A 22,830-nucleotide genomic window follows, 5' to 3' on the forward strand; every position below is an offset into this window, starting at 1 on the left:
AGTAGAGTCTGAAGCATCCCTTCCCTCAGTGAGTAAAGATAATTAAATTAAGTTTCTACTTGAACAGCAGCAACTTTTTTCCAATGAAACACAATAATGACCATGTTTTTCTTTTCCCAAAGTTATTTTTATTATTGCCTTGTAACATGCATCCTTCAGACAGGTTTATTATTGGTTTACTGGTTTAGTTACACTGGTAAGTCAATGGTAGTTAGTTGAATGAGCAGTAGAGCTGGTGGTCACATGATGCTGTGGCACCACAAACTATTCTAATCACAGCCTGCACTGGATTTATGATTATGGGAGATATACTACTTTATTACTGTTACAATTTTTTAAGCTTAATTTGTTGCTACTGAGAGTTAGTGAGATGACAGCACCGTGTGACCATACAGTGTGTACAGCTAAACTACAATCAGAGATCAATCATGGTCTCCTAAAATACGTTTTACTATAATCAGAATTATTTCAGCATTCGACCTGTGAAACTCCTTCAAATGTTGGAAAAATTAGAAGCAGCAGGTGGGGCGTCAAGGTGACTAACAAAGATGGCACTGACAGAAACAAACTACCTACTGAATCTACTAATGTTTGGCAACAAAAATTAAAAAAATGATTCACTTCATTATCTTCTCTGATTGCTTTCAAATCTTTATATGTATATAAACTTTCAGGCTTTTAATTGGCTGACTGTGAGATCTTAGAGCCTGCATTATTTTACGAGACCAAGAGATGAAACCTAAAATTCAAATTGAAAGAAATACAGAGTACAAATATTTGACCTAAAAAACTGTAAACCTGTTTTTTTGCATATCTCTCCTTCGTCTCCTGTAGTCTGAGACTACCCTGACCTGGATGACTGAGAACCTTCACAGACGTATTCCTCTTCGGTAGTTTCTCACAGGAAAAAATAAAGGCACAAAAAATTAAAGTGGTTTAAAGTGGTTACAGTTGAAGCTGTGACAGCAGTGCATAACAAAATTAAATGTGGCTTTGCTGTAAACTTTTTTTTGACACATTTTAACACTGTTTGTGCGTCTAGGCCATCCCAGGCTGAAGGAACCATGTCCAACTATTTTACGATTTCACTTTTTTGTGTCAATACAAACCATAATCATCCCAATTAAATAAAAAGCCAGTCCAATTATTAAGTGCTTAGTTGTGCACCGCTGCATTAATGCTCAACAAAGCCTGGACTTTGTCATCAGTCCATCTATCAGTGGATTTTTTATGTAGCTCCATGATGTTGCCGTCAAAGCACAATGAACAAAAACGAAATGCACTTTTAAAAGTTTTGAAAACGTCCACAGTAAAAGTTCCCATACTTTTGGAAAGATCTATCCCTGAGCAGAGACCTTCCGGTGGAAACAGAGAGGAGCTCGGATAGATGGAATTCAAGCTTAAATCCGAATTTTCTTATGAATTTAAAATTAAAGCATTGAAATATTTTTCCCTTGACTTCAAAAAACATCTTATTTGCACAGGATGCAAACAGCATGAGCCAGCAGTGACGTCACTGTGCCACAGAGGCAGCCATGTTGGCTCCCAGGAAGCACTCAGATCTGAAAAGTTTGTCAGGTTTATTCAACAAGGCACTTTACTCTTGAAGCTCTGCAATCTTTCAATCCATCGATAAGATGTTTAATAGATTGCTTCATTACAAAACTCACATGATATTTTCTCCCAGTGTCACCTGTGTTTCATACACAGCGCCGTCTGGTGTCACTGTCCATAAATGGAGCAGATAATGCTACAGTGCTGTGAGGTGAACAATCATACTTTCAAGACAATTACACCAACTGATTTGAGTTTAAATGATGAGGTTCAGATTTACTATCTGAACTGCAACCGTTACTGACATAATGAGCATAACAGAGCTGGTGCGTTCTGCACTGGGAGCCAAAATGGCAGCAGAGTTATAAAAGAGCAATCCAGAAACATTTAGGCTGAAGTTGCTGTGCAGCGAGAGAGAAGCTTTTTTTTTTTTTTTTGGTGTTTAAGGATGTATGGTTTTCCTGTGTGTTTTCTGATTTACTTTTTATGTGACATTTTACTGTTGTGATGTAACCTGCCAAGGGACTGCATGTGCAAATTAGCTTTAAGCTTACTCTGGCACAATGCATGAAATGGCATCATTTATGTTATATTGTACATGGTCCCTTTGAATAAAGTAAAAATAAGTACGATAAGGCTGCAGTAAAGTTTATAGTAAGGCTGTAGGTGCAAAGCTGTATATCATTAATAATACAGTTTTCCAGCATTTAGTCTAAAAGCAAAGTGCGAAGTATTGGCACCTGATCAAAAAAGCTAATCTGAGCCACACACAGAGCGGAAGAACCAGTAGCTGCAGTACCTCTTGTGTCCACTAGGGGCTGCTGTGATAAAACAATCAATCACATCTCTGCTGTCAGTCACTCTTCTTTTATAATACATGTGGAGCAAAAAACAAACAAACAAACAAAAAAAAAACACTTTTTCTTCTGTGTGTGGCTCTGATTTTTAAACCCATGCTAGCAAGCATGTGATCTGCATAGTTACTGTGGAAGCAGCAGAAGGAATAAATTTATACTCTATAGTCTATGATTATCATTCCACCTATAGAAGAGGAAAATCTGGAAACAGATTTTTTAAAATGGAATTTCTTTTAAAAACGTGGATCTTTGTCCCTGGCATCCTGATTGGCTAACACGTCAGGGTGGTATTTGACAACTGGTCAACATTGGTGGCACGAGGTCAAGTGGAGGAATGTGATGTGGGGCTGGAATGACATGACGGTGGGCCTTCAACTTTGTGGGGTGGGTTTGGGGAATGCGAGGGTGGAGCATCTAGCATTTGGGAGCAGCCTGAGATTTTGGTGGTTCCAGGCCTCTCATTTTAAAATACGAGACCACCTGATTGGGAACCTCAGCGAGGACAGCCTGAGCCAGAGCCGTCTGGGGAGCCTGGGGAGGAAAAAAAGAAAGAGAGAGAGAGAGAGATGTTATCTTTCCTCTGTATGTCCTCAAAAGGCAAAGACTAATAAGTATACAACTTATTGAGTCATTCTTGAAGTTATAATGCTATTAAATAGGTTTAATTATAATTAAACAATAAAAATCTAAATTACAGGCCACAGGAAGTGAGTCCTTATTTGAGCTGAGCCTGAACTTTCCATCTGTCTTCTCACACGTCGCACACACACTTACATCTTTGAACTGCCTGTATGGCACAAACTGGACAATGTCTCTGGCAACAGCCTCTCCAACTGTTGACTTCAGCACACCATTATCTCCGTCCAGAAGCTCCATGGCCTTAAAGTCGGCCGGTCCCACCCCAACAATAATGATTGACATGGGAAGCCGTGATGCCCGAACGATGGCGTCCCTGGTCTGGTCAAAGTCAGTGATCTCGCCATCAGTGAGGATGAGGAGGACATAGTATTGCTGCAGAGACAAACAGATAAAAGTCAAAGTCAGACTGTGTCTTTCAGGTTAATTTTCTTTAGCAAGTTTGCGTGAGTTCACTCACAGTGGCAGCATTGGTCTGTGCAGCACCGGCAGCAATGGAAGCTACATGGTTGATGATGGGGGAAAAGTTTGTGGGTCCAGAGAGTCTGAGCTGAGGCAAAACAGCCCTGTAGGCGTCAACAATCCCCTGGATGCCTGAGAGTGACAGCAGAAAAGCAAAGAAACAAAAGTGAAATATTTTTATTTGTTAAAACAATCCAGACAGACAGAAAGACAGAAAAAATGGGCTGAATGCAGGGATATGACATGCCCAGTTTAACCAGAATTTACAGACACACTCTTGGCAATACAGCATTTTAACATGATATATTTTAAGCTACAGTTATTTCACAAAAACAGAATTTTGTGAAATAAGTGTTTTGTTTTTTTTTAAAAAAGAACTACATTTTTAATTCTTCCCTGTCTTAATCTCACAACCTGGATTACACAAAGTAGTCCAAAGTACTATTAGAGGTGGAGCTGGGTCCAAATTCAAGCAGCAATATCTGAAAAATCTGAAAATGAAACCAATGCATAAGTGAAAAAAAACAAACAAAACCCCCTGCAGTTCCACTAGTGGCCTCTTGAGGCTGCTCTAAAAGTGAGTCAATCCACAAAGACTCACATGTTAAAATACCCAAATTTACACCATTAAAAAGCTTGTGCTTCAATTTTTTTGTTACTTAGCAAGTATGTGTGATTTTACTCAGTTTATAGATGCATCTTGCCAACCGTGCTTCTAAGTAGACTATATTGCCAAAAGTATTAACTCACCCATCCAAATAATTTAATTCATGTTCAGAGCAGAGCTCAGAACAGTGTGCAGAGAACTTCAGTGAAATGGGTTTCCATGGGCGAGCAGCTGCATCCAAGCCTTACATGGACTAGTTCTTATATAGCGCTTTTCTACTCAGTATGAGCACTCAAAGCGCTTATACCCATGCACTCCCATTCATACAAGCACTTCCATTTTTATGAAGCTAAGTGCTTTTAATTAACTAACATTCACTCACATTCATACTCCGACAGAACGGTCAGAGAGCAACTTGGGGTTAAGTATCTTGCCCAAGGATACATTGGCATGTAGCCCGGAGTAGCCAGGATTCGAACCGCTGACCTTCCGATCAGTAGGTGACCTGCTCTACCTACTGAGCTACAGCCACCCCAAGCACAATGCAAAGTGTCGGATGCAGTGGTGTAAAGCACGCCACCACTGGACTCTAGAGCAGTGGAGACGTGTTCTCTGGAGGGATGAATCACACTTCTCCATCTGGTAATCTGATGGAGGAGTCTGGGTTTGGTGGTTGCCAGGGGAACAGTACTTGTCTGACTGCATTGTGCCAAATGTAAAGTTTGGTGGAGGAGGGGGGGGGGGGGGGGGTTATGGTGTGGGGGTGTTTTTCAGGAGTTGGACTGGGCCCCTTAGTTCCAGTCAAAGGAACTCTTAATGCTTCAGCATACCAAGATATTTTGGACAATTTCATTCTCCCAACTCTGTGGGAACAGTTTGGGGATGGCCCCTTCCTGTTCCAACATGACTGCACACCAGTGCACAAAGCAGCTCCATAAAGACATGGATGAGCCAGTTTTGGGGTGGAAGAACTTGACTGGCCTGCACAGAGTCCTGACCTCAGCCTGATAGAACACCTTTGGGATGAATTAGAGCAGAGACTGTGAGCCAGGCCTTCTCTCCAACATCAGTGTGTGACCTCACAAGAATGGTCAAAAATTCCCATAAATACTCTTAAACCTTGTGGAAAGCCTTCTCAGAAAGGTTGAAGCTGTATTAGCTGCAAAGGGTGGGCCCACATCACATTAAACCCTATGGATTAAGAATGGGATGTGACTCAAGTTCATGTGTGTGTGAAGGCAGACGAACGAATACTTTTGGTAATACAGTGAATGTTTACTGTATTCCCAGGGCTCAAAATGTGCAGGGTTCAAAAACCAGTAGGTGGCACCATGTTGGCTGTGTCCATTCAGAAAAAGGAAAGTACATTTGTACCATTTGTACAAAAGTAATGTTTTGGTACATAGAATTAGGTGGGAATAAATCTGGAATCTAGAAGTTTGGATGTATGCACACTTGCTCTTTGTTCATCTTCATATACAGTCTACAGTAATGCTACACATTAACAGTCTGCTTACATAAACTGTTACCCACATGAGTCACAGACAGTACTTACACTTATAATTAAAAGGCTTTGTGTGTGTGTGTGTGTGTGTGTGTGTGTGTGTGTGTGTACCTTGACAGTAAGGGCTAGTTGGGTTGAAATTGAGGGCAAACTCATGGTGTGCCGCCTGTAGGATCAACAGAAAATTCCAAAATAATTTTACACCTCTGGAATTAAAATTATATCTCACTTCAGAGACAAAAACTACAGAAAAACTACAGAAAGTAGTGCCGTGATTGGTCGGTTAGAGAGCTGACCTGGTAGTCTGGAGGCAGTTTGGCTCCAAAACCGAATGCTGGGAAGAGTTTATCACTGAAAGGGAAACAAAATAATCCCTGTTAGAGTCAAAGATTATAAACACTTTTATTTTAATAGAAGAATTTAGAGATTAGGGTGCAGGCAGTGGAGGGGAAGAGAGTAGGGTTTAAAAACAAGAATTTGGTGTAGACTGTAGAGTTTAGAGTTTAACCATTTATTTACCACGGGCCCACCGGCAGGCCCATTAACTCCAACAGTGCTGCCATTCACAGACCTCTGACAATAATTATCATTATAACCCTATGTTGCCTGTGATGAGGATTATCTCAGATTTCAGAAACTGAATTTTTCCGATAGGACAAGTGGTCGCATAATTACGGTAATTCAAAGCACATTTGATCAGATGTTTCAGCAGTGATACGCTCGGCGTAAACCAGCTGTTTCACAGCAAGTAAGGCAGGTAAGAGGTGCATCAGCAGGAATCACCTGCTGTTAAAGGGTTAAGGTTCAGGTTGGAGGTGTGTAGGTGTTTGGGTGAAGTCTGTGTTTGAGTGTGCACTGACGTGTCATAGTCCTGGACCACCTGACCCACAGACCACAGAGCAGACAGGTACTGGTTCAGCCCATCTGGACTCATATAGTGGAGAGAGTTGGGTGAGCGAGGATCACCATTAGAGCCAGTGAAGTCGATCCCAACCTAAAGTGTTCATATCAAATTAAAAGAGACATTTATTATTCTTTACATGTTACTTTCATCAAGTTTATCATCTTCTTTTGAACTGGTCAGTTAGTTAAGAGGTGATGATTAATAGCTGAAAAGTCTGCATGTGTCCCAGTTAATAGTTACATAGAACAACACATCATCCTGTAAACAAAACCTGTTTGAATCCTGTGTACTTGAATGAGGCTGCTTAGGCAAAATAAACCATTTAAAATGTGTGCATGTGAGCTGATGTTTACATACAGTGAAGTTGATCTGGCAGCCGCCCATCACATAGTCCAGGAAGGTGTACTGAGTTGCCAGCTGCACACAAACAGAATCAAGCATGTTTCAAACACAGCTCAGCTGGAAAATAAAGCCTCATATTTCAATGCCTCACAAAAGTCTAAAGGAATTGATTTCCCTTAGACTTTTCTTATGTTTTATGTGTGATTTCCACAAACAACCATTCAAATTAAACAAATATCCTGTTCAGACAAATCTGTAAATAAAGATCAGTTCATCCAGTTTTACCGAGGGCTTATAGAGCAGTACGTACTCCTCAGTGTTAAACTATGTGTGAGATGTATTTTGATAATCCCTCAGATGACAAGGGAGGATTCACAGGTACGCAGCGCTACAGCACTTGAAGGTGGGAGCACAACTTTGGTGGTGCAGCTGTCATTGCGGCAATCACCAACAGGGCAAGCTAACAGAGCTATGATTAGCAGTTAGCAGAAGCCAAGCTAGCAGCTTGTTACTAACTTCACTCATGCACAGTGCCTCCACACTCTGGATATTTTCATAACATGCTAAAGGTTAAATGCCAATTAACTGGCTCATGGCGAGCAGAAACAGAGTGAGGCAAAAGATCCACAATTCAGTTGTGCAATGCATGAAGTCACCCTAATCAAAGTGGGAGAAGCGAGTGGGTCGAAACATATGAATCCTCCCCAGGAGAGAGCTGAGTTGGCGTGGCCTAAAAAAAAAACAACCAAAAAACTCTCTTTTATGCTGCACTACCATACTGCATCTGACATGGAGTCCTGGTTAGATTCACGTCTAAATTTATAAAATATCACTTGTTTTAGCTCCATAAATGATGTGATTTTAGACCTCTATTACAAGTCTTTCTTTTTTTGTCCTGAGCTGTTCCTGCAGGTTTCTAAGCTTCCAGAAAACTCAAATTAAGACTTCAGTTTAAGCGAGGAGGAATCACTTCAGTCTGCCTGACAGCTTTATGGTTTAAAAAGTAACGTAACAGCTTATCAGCTGAACTTGATCTGTATTACACTGTAATTTGCTTATTTCTGTCCCATATCGGTTTTTGTCACACTTGATTTTATAATTTTAATAATTGTAATTGTCCTTTCTTGGCTGTGTTCCCATTGGAAATAAAATGTTTTAATTTTAAGGGAATTCCCTTTTAAATAAAGTATAAATACATTTTAAAAAGTAAACAACTAGAAGGGATCTCTGTGTCGTGTAGTCTCTACCTCGCAGCTCTTGACAATCACAACTCCAGAGTTCTTGTAGCTCTTCTTCTTCTGTTTCTCAGGATGGATGCAGTCAAATTGCACCTGGAGAACAACACGTCACAGTTCAATGACCTCTGACCAGCAAACTGAAATATGACACATCTTATTATCAGTGAACTCACCAATGAACCGTGTGCAGTTTTCTGAAGCTCAGAGACTTTAGTGGTGAAAGAACCAATCAGATCATGAGATCCATCGCTGTCATGATCAGAACAATCCACCTGGAGGGGAGGAGGAGAGTTAATGGAACAGAGTTAATGAAGTTGATTGGCTGTCATGAGTTGAGGTGGTTTCTGACTGGTGCTACCTTCAGAGGTCTTTCAAGGTCACTGCTGCAGAAGGTCTGCAGAGGAACGGTGAACTTCTTCCAGGATGGATTCAGATTGTTCTTCACCACCTACAAACAAAAAACACAGAAACAGAGACACCGTCCTCATCTTGCTCATTTCAGAAGTTTTAGATCTTTAAACTGAGGATGTTTTGTGTTTCAGTAACAAGAAAGAACTCCAACATGATATTTTCTCTTTTAAATTCCCGTCTATACTGAACGTGTGGGTTGTGTAACTTTGTATAGATCAGGATCTGCTGCCTGTGATCACCTCAGGCCTGCATTTGAACAGTATTCCTGACTAGTTTAGAATAACATAACGTGCAGCAGATGGTCTGCCTTCTTCTATAGCAGTCTAACAAACAGCTGATATTTAACAGCTCAGCTGGATGGCTAGCATGTGTTTGTATTTGTTTTTATGTGTGTTTACAACAATACAGTATCATATCCAACTGAACTCTGCCTACTTCAAGCCAGGAAGAAAAAGTGAAATACATACAGACATGGACAAAATTGCTAGTACCCTTCTGTTAAAGAAAGGAAAACCCACAGTGGTCACTGAAATAACTTGAAACTGACTAATAAGTAATAATAAAAATTTCCTGAAAATTGGGTAACAAAAACAAGGCATTGCTTCTGAATTGTGGTTCAACAGAATTATGTTAAACTAAGGAAACTAAGGAAACTGGCATGGACAAAAATTATGGTACCCTTAAACAAGACTGAACATAAGTTGGCCAAAGGGACACGTTTAAGGTCCACGGGACAGCAGCCAACCTCCCCGGATGTGACACCATCTGTCGCTGTTTGAGTCCAAGTGGACTTAATGGAAGATGACCGAGGAGGACACCGCCTCCATAAAGGGAGACTGGAAATTGCCAAAATGTATACTGACGCGCCACAACGCTGCTGGGAGAATGTCGTTTGGACAGACGAGACAAATTTGGTGCTTTCTGGCAAAACCATCAGCTCTGTGTTCAGACGCAAAAATGAAGCATAGAAAGAAAAGAAGACTGTACCTACAAAACAAAAACAACAAACAGATTTTTATTACCACATACACATGCATGTAGTGAAATTTAGTCTCTGCATTTAACCCATGACGCATGCAGCAGCAGCACACACACACACACAGAGCACAATATGCGAAACAGGGGGCAGCTAGAAAGCGCCCGGGGAAACATGGAGGAGGCTCGGTTATGTTCTGGGGCTGGGACTCTGCCTCTGGCACAGGGTGCCTTGAATCTGTGCAGGTACAATGAAATCTCAGGACTATCAAGGCATTCTGGAGTGAAATGTGCTGCCCAGTGTCAGAAAGCTTTGTCTCAGTTACAGGTCAGGGGTCCTCCAACAGGATAATGACCCAAAACACAGCTACAAACACCCAGGAATGGCTAATAACAGAACACTGGACTATTCTGAAGTGGCCTTCTACGAACCCTGATCTAAATCCTAGTGGAAGGAGCTGAAACATGCAGTCTGGAGAAGGCAGCCTTCAAGCCTGAGACAGCTGGAGCAGTTTGCTCAGGAAAAGTGGGCCAAAACACCTGTCGACAGGTGCAGAAGTCTCACTGAGAGCTACAGAAATCACTTGATTGGAGCGATTGCCTCAAAAGGTTGTGCAACAAAATATTCAGTTAAGGGTACCATCATTTTTCACCATTGTGGGTTTTCAGTGCCTTTAATTGATAAACATGTTGTAAACTAAGATTAGGGGAATTTGAAAAGGATCATAGGTATCTCTCACATGAAATGAGATGTGTGCACGTGTGTTTACCTCCGTCCTGTGGACCAGCTGCCATTTTCCAGCATCTCCCTGTTTGAAAAACTCCAGGAATGGATCAGACTTCCCAAACGTATCCTGAACAGACAGAAGACAACAGACAAAAATCCAGTACAGCTGCACATCATCAGTGAACGGAGAATTCATCACACCCGGCCGAACTCTTTGTCTTAAAAACAACTCTACCTGAGGCTGGAGATTAAGAAAAGATATAACAAATTTTAAATTCATGCTCAGACACAGAACTCTGTTTTTTTCCGCCTGCCCTCAGAATAACTGCAAAACCTGTTCTTTCCTCAGTTTGTACACTTAAAGTGAGTCTTTTAGCACAAAGGTGAGGGGAAAACAGGACATAAAGGAGACAGATGAGGAGCACCAAGACAGCCAGCAGCCATCCAGAGCAGCAGTTCATAAGATCAAACTTCAGTGTGTAATAATTAAAAATGAAGAAAAGTAGGAAGCAGAAGTTACCTTCTTATCAAGGTTTTTAGCCTCCAACTCCAACACAATGGCTCTGTTGTCTTTTATTTCCTCTGCTGTGATCTACACACACAATAACAACAATTTACTTTGACGTCAGTCATTACAATATAGATTTATTATCAGTACAGTGATACAGTACATACAGTAATGGTTCCTTTTCCTGCAGGTTTGTCCTTCTTCAGCTGCAGAGGTCTGGTCACAGTTTTACTGGAAACTATCTGAAACACACAGTGAAGGTAATGTTTTCATCTTAATCACAGACAGCTCCTGCACCTGAATTAGGAGAGCACAGTTAGTGCAGCAGAGGGCAGGATGATCTTAGAGGACATGAGAATCATTGTAGTTCTTTTTAATAAAAACCCATTGCCTAAAATGCATGTTGTGTTGTTGAATATTGAACGATAAACCCATATTGGCTTATATGTCTCAAACCTGCAGAATCAATCTGACTGTGGGAAAAAATAAAACCTTGTCATCATTATTTTGAGTTAAAAACAGCCAATCAGCTGAGAGGAGACAGTATAAGGGCTATGGCTCAATGCAACCACCAGAGGGAGCCAACACTTCAAGAGTGGAAGAAACTGATCGGTGAATTATCAGTTGAAAGAAAATTAATTTGCAATCAATAGTAATGAAAAAATTGTGAAACATTCTCTGATTTCAGCTTCTCAAATTGTTTCTTCCTTGTTCATATTCATAATTTTCTGCATTTCAACCATTTTCTGACCCATTGCAGACAAAAGCCCTCCTTAAAGAGCTTTAATTAAAGGAAATTCATTATAATTCCACTGAAGTTAAGAAGGTTTCACTAATTTATAAAATACATGTACTGGAAAGAGTTTGTTGCTCTATAAAAAAAAAAGCCGTCCATAAAGCTAGGATATCTTACTATTCATCACTGATTGAAGAAAATAAGAACCTCCAGGTTTCTTTTCAGCACTGTAGCCAGGCTGACAAAGAGTCAGAGCTCCGTTGAGCCGAGTATTCCTTTTACTTTAACTAGTAATGACTTCATGAATTTCTTCACAAATAAAATTTTAACCATTAGAGAAAAAATTATTCATAACCTCACAAAGACATATCTTTATGTTTGGCTGCTTTCAATACTACTGACATTTATTTAGACACTTTCTCTATGATTGATCTTTATGAGTTAACTTCAATGGCTAATTCCTCCAACCCATCAACATGTCTATTAGACCCCATTCCTACAAGACTGCTCAAAGAAGTCCTTCCATTAATTAATGCTTCAATCTTAAATATGAACAATCTGTCTTTATTAACTGGCTAAATATCACAGGCTTTTAATTAAGCAGTTACTTAAAAAGCCATCACTGACCCAGCTGTCCTAGCTAATTATAGGCAATCTCCAACCTTCCTTTTCTCTCAAAGATTCTTGAAAGAGTAGTTGTAAAACAGCTAACTGATCATCTGCAGAGGAACGGTTTATTTGAAGAGTTTCAGTCAGTTTCAGAATTCATCACAGTACAGAAACAGCATTAGTGAAGGTTACAAATGATCTTCTTAGAGCCTCTGACAGTGGACTCATCTCTGTTCTTGTCCTGTTGGACCTCAGTGCAGCTTTGATACTGTTGACCATAACATTTTATTACAGAGATTAGAGCATACTATAGGTATTAAAGGTACTGCACTGCAGTGGTTTGAATCATATTTATCTAATAGACTCCAATTTGTTCATGTAAATGGGGAGTCTTCTTCACACACTAAGGTTAATTATGGAGTTCCACAGGGTTCTATACTAGAACCAATTCTATTTACATTATACATGCTTCCCTTAGGCAGTATTATTAGAAAGCATTGCATCAATTTTCATTGTTATACAGATGATACTCAGCTTTACTTATCCATGAAGCCAGATGATGCACATCAATTAGTTAAACTGCAGGAATGTCTTAAAGACATTAAGGCCTGGATGACCTCTAATTTCCTGCTTCTAAATTCAGATAAAACTCAAGTTATTGTATTCGGCTCTACAAACCTTTTAAAACATGGTGTCTAACCAGATACTTGATGGCATTACCTTTTCCCCCAGTAACACTGTGAGAAATCTTGGAGTTATTTTTGACCAGGATATGTCCTTCACTGCACATATTAAACAAATATGTAGGACCGCTTTCTTGCATTTGCGCAATATTTTTAAAATTAGAAACGTCCTGTCTCAGAGTGATGCTGAAAAGCTAATTCATGCATTTATTACTTCTAGGCTGGATTATTGTAATTCATTATTATCAGGCTGTTCTAAAAAACTCACTGAAAAGCCTTTAGTTGCAACATTTTGTATCAGCTAGAGTACTGACAGGGACTAGAAAGAGAGAGCAGATTTCTCCCATATTGGCTTCTCTTCATTGGCTCCCTGTTAAATCTAGAATAGAATTTAAAATCCTTCCCCTCACAAACAAGGTCTTGAATAATCAGGCACCATCTTACCTTTCTTCTTTGGAACCAGCTCCCAGTTTGGATTCAGGAGAAAGACACCTTCTCTCTTTTTAACGTCAGGCTTAAAACTTTTCTTTTTGATCAAGCTTATAGTTGAGGTTGGATCAGGTGACCCTGAACCAACTCTTAGCTACGCTGCAATGGGCCTAGACTACTGGGGGGGTTCCCATAATGTACTGAGTGTTTCTTTTTCACTCATTTCTTTTCACTCTCTATGTGTTTATACGCCACAATCATTTGTGTTATTAATGTTGTTGTAATGTTTTTATTAATGTCTGACTCTCTTCCACAGTATGTCTTTTGTTCTATCTCCCTCCTCTCAACCCTAATTGGTCACAACAGATGACTGCCCCTCCCTGAGCCTGGTTCTGCCAGAGGTTTCTCCCTGTTAAAAGGGAGTTTTTCCTTCCCACTGTCCCCAAGTGCTGCTGATAGGGAGGTTGTTTTGATTGTTGGGTTTTCTCTGTTATTATTGTAGGGTGCTTACCTTTGAATATAAAGTGCCTTGAGGCAACTATTTGTTGTGATTCAGTGCTATATGAATAAAATTGAATAAATCAGATTTTCCTTTGTGTTACACCTGGTCATGCTTAGTGTGTACCTGTCCAAGGGTTATCTCCACCCCTCCCAGGTAGTCATCATCACTGAGGTCATGGGAGGAGTTGTCAATGTCGTAGACACCCAGCTTCAGATTCTGAACCGTCTCGAAGTGGTAATCCAGGCGGAGACGCTGACTGAAGGACGGGTTGGAGTTGTTCTTCAAACGTTCAGTGCGGCACAGCTGACACAGACAAACAACAAAAGGTTTAAAATGAAATCTGAAGCAAAACAAAGATCTATTCTGAAGTGTGACTGCAACATTACCTCGGTCCATTTATCCCCTCCAGAGCTCTGCAGCAGCACACACAGAGGATCAGACTTTGATCCCACATCTTTATCCAGCAGGTTAGCACAGGAGACAGTCAGCTCCACTTTGGACACACAGTCTGCCATCTGAAGGGGAACAGAGACACATACTAAAATCTGCATATTTCATAAATTTCAGTTCAAGGTCAGCATAAGAACAGCTGGCAGTAACTTCAATAGTCATCAGTTTGAAATGTGTTCAAGAGCAGAAACATGAGTCTTTAAAACAGGAACCTGTATCAGAAAAATAACTCCAAACAGCAGTAAAGTTTATCCAGAAGTACTGAATCACTACAATCACAAAGTCTCAGCTTATCCAAAGTGGTCACAACAACTCATCTGCTACAGATCGATAGAAACATAATATCTAATCACTATAATACTCTTTGCATCTTCTGTAAACATCTGCTGAGTCTCAAAACATGCATTAGTAACAGGGTTTCACTTTGTAAACCAAAATGAATGTTTGTGGTGTGTCTATGCCTGCAAGCATGATGGGTCCATATATCTGAGTATCTGTGTTGCCTTAATTAAGCCAAGTCTGTGCATTTTTCTGCCACTTTTGGTCAGTGATTAAACAAAAATGTACTTAAATCTGGAGCAAATTCAATGTGACTTAAAAATGTTTTTATGTTCCTTTTGGTAGAAGACCAAAACCTCATTATTGGTACGTCACTTAAACCGGAAGCTTTCAGCTGAGTTACCTAAGACGACCCCAGCGGAAACAGCAGCACAAAACCACCAGAAATGCAATCATTCATTAACCACAAACAGCTACAGAATTTTACTGAAGTCTGGTCAGATCGTAGTTTTGTCATCCGGAATTATTGTACAGTCATAAAACAGTACAAATGTAAAAGAGGTTATCTGACTGTGAGAGAGGATAGCTGTGATGATTAGGAGTCCTAAAGAGTTTTACATCAAAGATTATTCATTTTATCCTGTCACACTTGGCCTCTGTAACACTCTTTCAGCCATAAACCCATATTACTGCATTATCTTTTCCGCATTCAAAAGAGGCCACAACTCTTCCAGCAGACACTCAGTAAACAGAGGACACCTGTCAGTATCTTCTTCAAAAGCAGCCATAAAGTGAGTCTGGCAGAAGGAGTAGCAGCCCCCGAAGGCAACACTAGCATAACACACACTCGCATCAACACAATATGTATATAAACTGTGCCATTACAACCGTTATCAATCACCTTATTGGACAGGTTATTTAATATCCCTTAGAACAGAAACCAAGGGCGGTGGACAACCACTCCCACAATCCGCGAAAGGAGACTACACCTTGTTTTTCCCGTTAAACACACTACAGAATGCACTAAACCGTATTTGACCAATTGTTCAAAGTTTCATGTAAAATACACAACACACTTACACCGCAAGCTTCGGGTAGATGAGATGAAAATAAGTCAGCTTGTCTTCCCTCGACAGCTTTAGATACCCGAGGCGTGGGGAGTGGGAATAGCGGGGTGGAAGAGAAACAAACTATTCTGTGATTGGGCAGACAGTTGTAAACTCGAGTCCTGATTGGATAAAACAAGTGTCAGTAACGCCTCTTTTTCTGAGCCTGTTCAGCATGGTGACGTTACCAGTCTGTGGACTCTTTCAGAATAAAAGTGACATAAGAACAAATACTCAAACGGCGAGATTTGCTGCAAAAAAAAAAAAAAAAATCAGCTTGTTAAAATGAGAAAAGTCAGGTTGTAAAAATATGATAACAATCAGTCATCCTCCTCATTTGACTTTCCAATCACACTACAGCCCAACATGGATAATCAATATTTCTTTCCAATTAATATTTATATTAGGGGTAATGTTGGTACAGTGACAAGAACAACAACAAGGAAAGCATAATGGAGCCTTCTTAGTCAGCATAGCCACAGGTTAGTACATCTGCTTCTGAATTAAGCTGCTGTCTGCAAGTATCGGAATCAGTATTGTAAAGATTACTGTACCAACAGCAAACACCAAAGCTGATAATGCCAATAACACAAAGATGACAGGACCAAGAGAAAAAGGCTCAGTGTCCCTGAGCTTAAACCTGTTGGACAGTCCTGTTGTCCTGTAATGTATCTTCATTAATGTATCTTCAGTCCTGTTGGACAAGTCCAACAGGACTGAAGATACATTAATGAAGATACATTAATGATTCAAGGATCTAGACACATAAGTACAAAGAATATATAAATGATCATGACTATACAGAAATCACATCAAAGATGATATGCTCCATTTTTAAAATTTTCGCTACTGCACAGTGCATCTGTATTACACTGTACTCTGATTTTACTAAAGTCCTGCATGCTTATGAAGCTGTTAAAATTACAGTAAAAGCCAGTAACAATACTTGGAGATCAAATTTATGTATTTGCAGTTCAAGATGTTACCGTATTTTTGTTTTCTGACAGTGGGTGTGGTGATTAAATATCACATCAAAAATCTGACCTGACAGAAAGCCTTATCTCAAGGTCCCTTTAACACCTTTCAATCTCATCTTCATCTAATCTAATCCATCTTCATCAATCTAATTTCCTTCAAAATAAGTATCTATCGATCTATCTTGTCCTCGAAAGTGGATTGTCATTGCTCCTTTGTAATAAAACTAACAGAAAGATAATGTCATGGTAACACATGGCCGCTGTGACAGCATCCACTGAAAAATAAATAACTGGACCTTTTGAAAATACTTATTTTTTAAACCAGCTTTATGTTTGAGGACAAAAGATCATGCGCTTGTTTTGGTGCTTTTATGTTGAAGAGCACATCCTTAGGCCGGAAGTGCTATTGCAGCTGCTGTTGAATGAATGATGAAGCTGATGTACTGAGGTGATCAGAAGAAAAGTCCAAATAGACTGAACAACAGTTAGAGCAGAGAAGAAACAGAAACTGAACACAGCATGAGGCACCCTGCCCACAGAGACCGATACGGCTTCATTTTATTCATCTTTTGCAAGAGAACCACAGTAGAGTCTGAAAAGCATCACATTAGAAACACAACAGTAAAGGCACAAACAGGTAAATGCAGTTCAGAGGTGTGGGTGGCAGAGGTTTGTTTTAATTCCTGTGCAGCTGTCACACATAAACACCACAAACACAAAGAGCTGCTTCAGTGATTCTGCAAGGTCACCTTCCCTGAAAACTGATCACGTCACCAATCTGCAGCTTCAAGAAAGTGCTGAAACAAGTTGGCACACAATCCACTATCTATGATAATATCACAAGAACGTTAAGCTAAATATTCAGGACATAAGGTTATACCATTCATCTGAAGCCCTGATTTATCAAAAAACTGGATTTCAAGATTATGACCACAGCAGCTATCTGACTGAGTAGGAAAAACATATATTCTTGTTAAGTTCATCGGGACTGCATTTAAGACCAGAAAAGTTGAGAAATGGTGATCATCTTCAGTTCCATCCACTGACACAGCATCTACAAGAGCCCATGGGGCTCTGATTACTCAGTTTTCCTCCAAAATGCTCACGCAAACCTTTAATGTATGCTTCGCAAATATATTGCAAATGTAAGATTGTTAAGGCAGTTTCCATCATTTTAACATTAAAATTACACAATCTACAGGCTACCAGCCATAGATGTAAAACACCAAATATGAGCCATCAACTAGTGCTGTGTTATCATTTGTGCAGCATAACTGTACAGCAGGTGCATGCCAGAGGAAATATGATTGCAATGTAAACTAACTGGAAATACTAAGTATTTTACGCACTAAATGATTACATTGAAATAATGTGTAATATAAGGTCACATTTGTTTATGTGAAAGTGAGTGAAAAAAATTATATTATACAATTAATATATTAATTTTATATATATACACACACACACACACACACACACACACACACACACACACACACACACACACACACACACACACACACACACACACACACACACACATTTGGTGTTAAATTGTTTGCATCATTCTTTACAATATAGATGCCATGTTTCTTTGCATCATGAATTAATCAGATGTAGGCTGTGGATATACATTTCTGTAAAATGGAAATACTAACATATTAAAATTGTTCTTTTTAAAGCTGAAGCAGTCAGGAATCTAACGCAATTGCTTCATATGTCTTTTTAAAAAAAACAGTGATCAGTCCTGTCATTAACCTATAGCACAACTTCCTCCATTTCCACTAGTTGACCAGTAGTTCTTTCTCAAACACCAATTGAGTTACAATATAATGAAAAGATTTTCATTACTTTTTTTTTTTTTAATCTCCTCTGTGAATCGCCACCTTATCGTGGTGGAGGGGTTTGTATGTCCCAGTGATCTGAGGAGATATGTTGTCCAAGGGTTTTGCCCCCTGGTAGGGTCACCCATGGCAAATTTGTCCTGGGTGAGGGGCAAGACAAAGAGCAATTCCAACAACCCCTATGGAACATACATCAAGGCAACAGTTTACCCTACCCGGGATAGGGCTACTAGAGCACTACCCTGGAGCCAGGCCTAGGGAGGGAGCTCGAGGGAGAGCGTCTGGTGGCTGGGCATTAGCCCGTGGTGCCCAACTAGGTGCAACCTGAAGTGGAGACATGGGCCTGCCCGCTGCTCAGAGCTGCGGCTGAAAGGCAGTCGGTGGGTGTTGTGGTGGTAATCCCCGAACCAGATGGTGGTCATTGCAGGTGAAGGGAGCCATCAAGCTGAAGAAGGAGTTCTATCAGGCTTGGTTGGCCTGTGGGATTCTGGAGGTAGGTGACAGGTACTGGCAGGCCAAGCAGAACGCAGCTGGGGCAGTGGCGGAAGCAAAGATTTGAGTGTGGAAGGAGTTCGGTGAGGCCATGGAAAAAGACTTTTGAAGGGCCTTAAAGTAATTCTGGCAAACCATCAGGGAACTCAGGAGAGGAAAACTACTCACATGGTTCAATAGTGCGGGTGGGGTGCTGCTGACGTCAACTGAGGCTATAGTTAGGCAGTGGAAGGAATACTTTAAGGACCTCCTTAATCCCACTGACATGCATTCTGCAGTAGAAACAGAGTCTGGGGACAAGAGAGACTCGCCCATCACTGGGGGTGAAGTCATTGAGGTGGTTAACCAACTCCTTGGTGGCAGGGGCCCCTTGGTGGACGAGATTTGCCCTGAGTTCCTGAAGGCTCTGGATACTGTAGGGCTGTCTTGGCTGACACGCCTCTGCAATATCACGTGGAGCTCTAAGGCAGTGCCACTGGACTGGCGTACTGGGGTGATGGTCCCCATCACTAAGAAGTGGGACCAGAAGGTGTGTTCCAACTATCGGGGGATCACACTCCTCAGCCTTCAAGGTAAGGTCTATGCCGGGGTGCTGGAAAGAAGGGTCTGTCCATTAGTTGAACTTCAGAGTCAAGAGGAACAATTCAGTTATTGTCCTGGTTGCATAACACTGGACCAGCTCTATATCCTATTGAGGATATTCGAGTATGCATGGGCGTTCAGTCTACATCCATCCAGTCTACATGTGTTTTGTTGACTTGGAGAAAGCATTTGACCGTGTCCCTCAGGGTATCCTATGGGGGGATGCTGCAGAAGTATGGGGTATCTGGCCCATTGTTGCAGGCCATTCAGTCCCTGTACAAATGCAGTGAGAGCTTAATCCTGAATGCCAGCAATAAGTTAGACTTGTTTCCTGTGGGCGTTGGACTCCATCAGAGGTGCCCTTTGCCACCGATTCTGTTCAGAATTTTTATGGACACAATTTCTAGGTGAAGTCAAGTGGCAGAAGGCTTCTACCTTGGTGGCCTCAGGATCTCATCTCAGCTTTTTGCAGATGATGCAGTCCTGATGGCTTCATCAGGTGGTGGTCTCCAGCTTGCAGTGGAACAGTTCACAGTCGAGTGTGAAGCAACTGGTATGAGAATTAGCACCTCTAAGTCATGGTCCTCAGCCAGAAAGGGTGGAGTGCCCACTCTGGCTCAGGGATGAGTTGCTGCCCCAGGTGGAGGAGTTGAAGTATCTTGGGGTCTTATTCATGAGTGATGGAAGAAGGGAGCGGGAGATTGACAGATGGATTGGGGCTGCGTCTGTAGTGATGCGGACGCCGCACTGGTCTCCTATGGTGAAGAGAGAGCTCTACCCTCACCTATGGTCACAATCATAGGTGACTGGCCTGGGAACGCCTTGGTGTCCCCCCAGATGAGCTGGAGGAGGTGGCTGGGGAGAGAAAGGTCTGAGCTTCTCTGCTTAGGATGCTGCCCCTGCAACCCAGCCCCGGATAAGTGGAAGAAAATGGATGCATGGAGATTTTTTTTTTTAAATACAATGCCACCAAGACAAATTACCTACCCTAGCATCAGTTCTTTTTTGTGTTGCATTTATTAAACTGCATATGTTTCAAAATTTTTTTGTTGTTTTTATTAAGAATTATTTTCTTATGTCTTCATACTATTGTATATTTGGGCTTTTTTTATTATCAGTATGATAGGAGACATTTATTTTCACATTACCAAATTAATAATGAATAAGAAGGTGGCAACTTTATCACTAAATGCCAAAGTCTTCCAAGCTCCACCATGTATGCCACTAACTACTATATAAACTCTACCATCTACCAGCTGCCAACTATGAGCAACAGGTACTAGTCTGTAATATCTAGAGGTGACCATCTATGATGTAATGTCTCAATTTACATTCCACCATCTTCCTTCACCAATACAAATTCCACCACCTACAGCAGTGGTTCTCAAATCCAGGCCTCGTGGCCCGGTGTCCTGCAGGTTTTAGATGTGTCTCTGCTTCAACACACCTGAGTCAAATATAGAAGTCATTAGCAGGACTCTGGAGAACTTGACTGCATACTGAGAAGGTAATTCAGCCATTTGATTCAGGTGTGTTGGATCAGGGACACATCTAAAAGCTGCAGGACACCGGGCCACGAGGCCTGGATTTGAGAACCACTGACCTACAGGTTACCATCTACCTTCTGCACCATCTAGAGGCTATCAACAGTCAAATACTACCTACAGAATACTTCTCACAGAGCACTATGCACCATCCAGCCACTACCTTCTGTAGAGCACCATCATTCAACAATCACTTTCTATCTGCAGGCTACCATGTGTTGGTTATTATCTAGCATCCACAAGCCTCAACCATCAACAATGGCTTATACAACCAATGAAAGTTTACATAAGCTACCTTTTGCACCATCTATTGGCTACCAACAATCACTATTCCCACACTACTATTCACAGAGCATTATCTACCATCTACAGAATATCATTAACCAACACTTATTTTCTGCACGCAGGGTACTATCTACAAGCTATGTACTGTATTTAAAACCAAACACTATGCTATCATACACATGCCTCTACCTGGCATCATCTACATTATACAGCCATGAAAAAAGTTTACCATTTTAAGCCATCTACCACCAGTCACTTTCTATCCCTAAATCACCATCTACTGGCTACCATTTATAAGCTACCTGTCTTCCCAACAACTCAAGACTCTTTAGGCTACCATCCACAAACCACTACTATCCAAACAATAAAATCTAGAGGGCATCATCAACTTTATACAATCGTCAAAAGCTTCTGATTTTCATGGTACATTTATCAGAAATCATGTTTTGTCTACATGCCTCTATCCATTTGGTGCTATGTACAAGCTACCTTACTTGCCTACAAAAAAATATTATCCAAGATTTCATCCACAGGCCACTACTGGGCACTATTTACCTTCTACATCATCTATAGCCTCCCTTTTAGAGGGATACAACATGCCATCAACATATGCTACCTACAGCTCATTCATTTAACATCTAAACACTACCATCTGCCTTCTTACCATTTACAGCCTACCACCCACCAACAATCACATATCTAGAAACGACTATTTTGACTACCACCCAGGGGCGGAGCTTCTGGAGGGGCTGGGAGGGCGGCACGCCACCGGCCCGGGGCTAGAGGGGGCCCGGATGGGAGAGAGGAGAGGAGAATAAGATTTCAGGTAGCCAGGCCTCTGTCACGTCCGAGGTGAGGTGGAGAAGGAGGGCCCTGTCTTGATTATATCGCAATATGCATGGCTCAATGTGCACAGTATACAACCCACTATACATAACCCATCATTCATGTTTTACACGGGGGTTTTAAAGGTTGCCACAGTCAGGACTGAGTCATGGTTGCTCAAAACTTTACAAGACCGACTGACTTTAGTGATGTAGTAGGTGTAAAATATTGAATAAGATGTTGGACTGCATGACTGGCTTTATTTTCACTCTAAAGGCCGTTTCACACCGGACGCGCTGCGTTTTTGCGAATAAATCGCCCTCATAAAACGCACTGTGAAAGAAAGGAAGTCGACATCAAGCGATGATGTAATGAGGTTGTGATGTTTCTAAACAAGAGAAGGAAGAAACAGATTCTGGGTTCCTCCAACTCATAAGAAAGCAGCAGCAGGGAGAGTTTCATGGTTTGATCCAGGAGTTGAAGCTGCATCGCGGCCGCTTTGGCGCATACTTCAGGATGTCAGTGGGCAGTTGTTATTGGCAGAGTTGGGATCACATGTGAGGAGGCAGAGAATAATTTCAGAAAGCCGACTGGATTAGAACAGCGTGTAGCTGTGTGTCTGAGGTAAAATAGTATGAGTTTACTGTTCCCAGCTGTATATTCAGTACATCGGTGCGCGTTTTGAGCTATGAACTCGCATGTTGCTAAATGCAGCGCTCTGATTGGTCAGATCCGTTTGTGCGTCTGGTGTGTAAAGGACCG

At 41.1% G+C, this 22,830-nt stretch overlaps 1 protein-coding gene across 2 annotated transcripts in view; it reads right to left on the bottom strand.

Moving 5' to 3' along the window:
• Positions 1–105: 105 nt before the first annotated feature.
• LOC115780018 (copine-1-like) overlaps positions 106–22,830 on the bottom strand; it is a 36,639-nt gene continuing 13,914 nt past the window's right edge. The window contains exons 1-16 of one of the 2 annotated variants that reach the window (XM_030728942.1): positions 15,494–15,611; positions 14,071–14,199; positions 13,808–13,987; positions 10,893–10,967; positions 10,738–10,809; positions 10,261–10,344; positions 8,463–8,552; positions 8,278–8,376; positions 8,114–8,197; positions 6,882–6,941; positions 6,481–6,614; positions 5,917–5,971; positions 5,732–5,786; positions 3,508–3,641; positions 3,186–3,422; positions 106–2,942 (exon numbers count right to left, since the gene is read on the bottom strand). In XM_030728942.1, the coding sequence (XP_030584802.1) occupies positions 2,826–2,942; positions 3,186–3,422; positions 3,508–3,641; positions 5,732–5,786; positions 5,917–5,971; positions 6,481–6,614; positions 6,882–6,941; positions 8,114–8,197; positions 8,278–8,376; positions 8,463–8,552; positions 10,261–10,344; positions 10,738–10,809; positions 10,893–10,967; positions 13,808–13,987; positions 14,071–14,199 (1,605 nt within the window). In that variant the 5' untranslated portion in view covers positions 15,494–15,611 and the 3' untranslated portion in view covers positions 106–2,825. Of the gene's footprint in view, positions 2,943–3,185; positions 3,423–3,507; positions 3,642–5,731; positions 5,787–5,916; positions 5,972–6,480; positions 6,615–6,881; positions 6,942–8,113; positions 8,198–8,277; positions 8,377–8,462; positions 8,553–10,260; positions 10,345–10,737; positions 10,810–10,892; positions 10,968–13,807; positions 13,988–14,070; positions 14,200–15,493; positions 15,612–22,830 lie in introns of those variants that run through there. The other variant, XM_030728943.1, reaches the window with a different exon arrangement.

The sequence above is a fragment of the Archocentrus centrarchus genome, chromosome 5 (assembly GCF_007364275.1).
Source record: "Archocentrus centrarchus isolate MPI-CPG fArcCen1 chromosome 5, fArcCen1, whole genome shotgun sequence".
Classification (NCBI taxonomy): domain Eukaryota; kingdom Metazoa; phylum Chordata; class Actinopteri; order Cichliformes; family Cichlidae; genus Archocentrus; species Archocentrus centrarchus.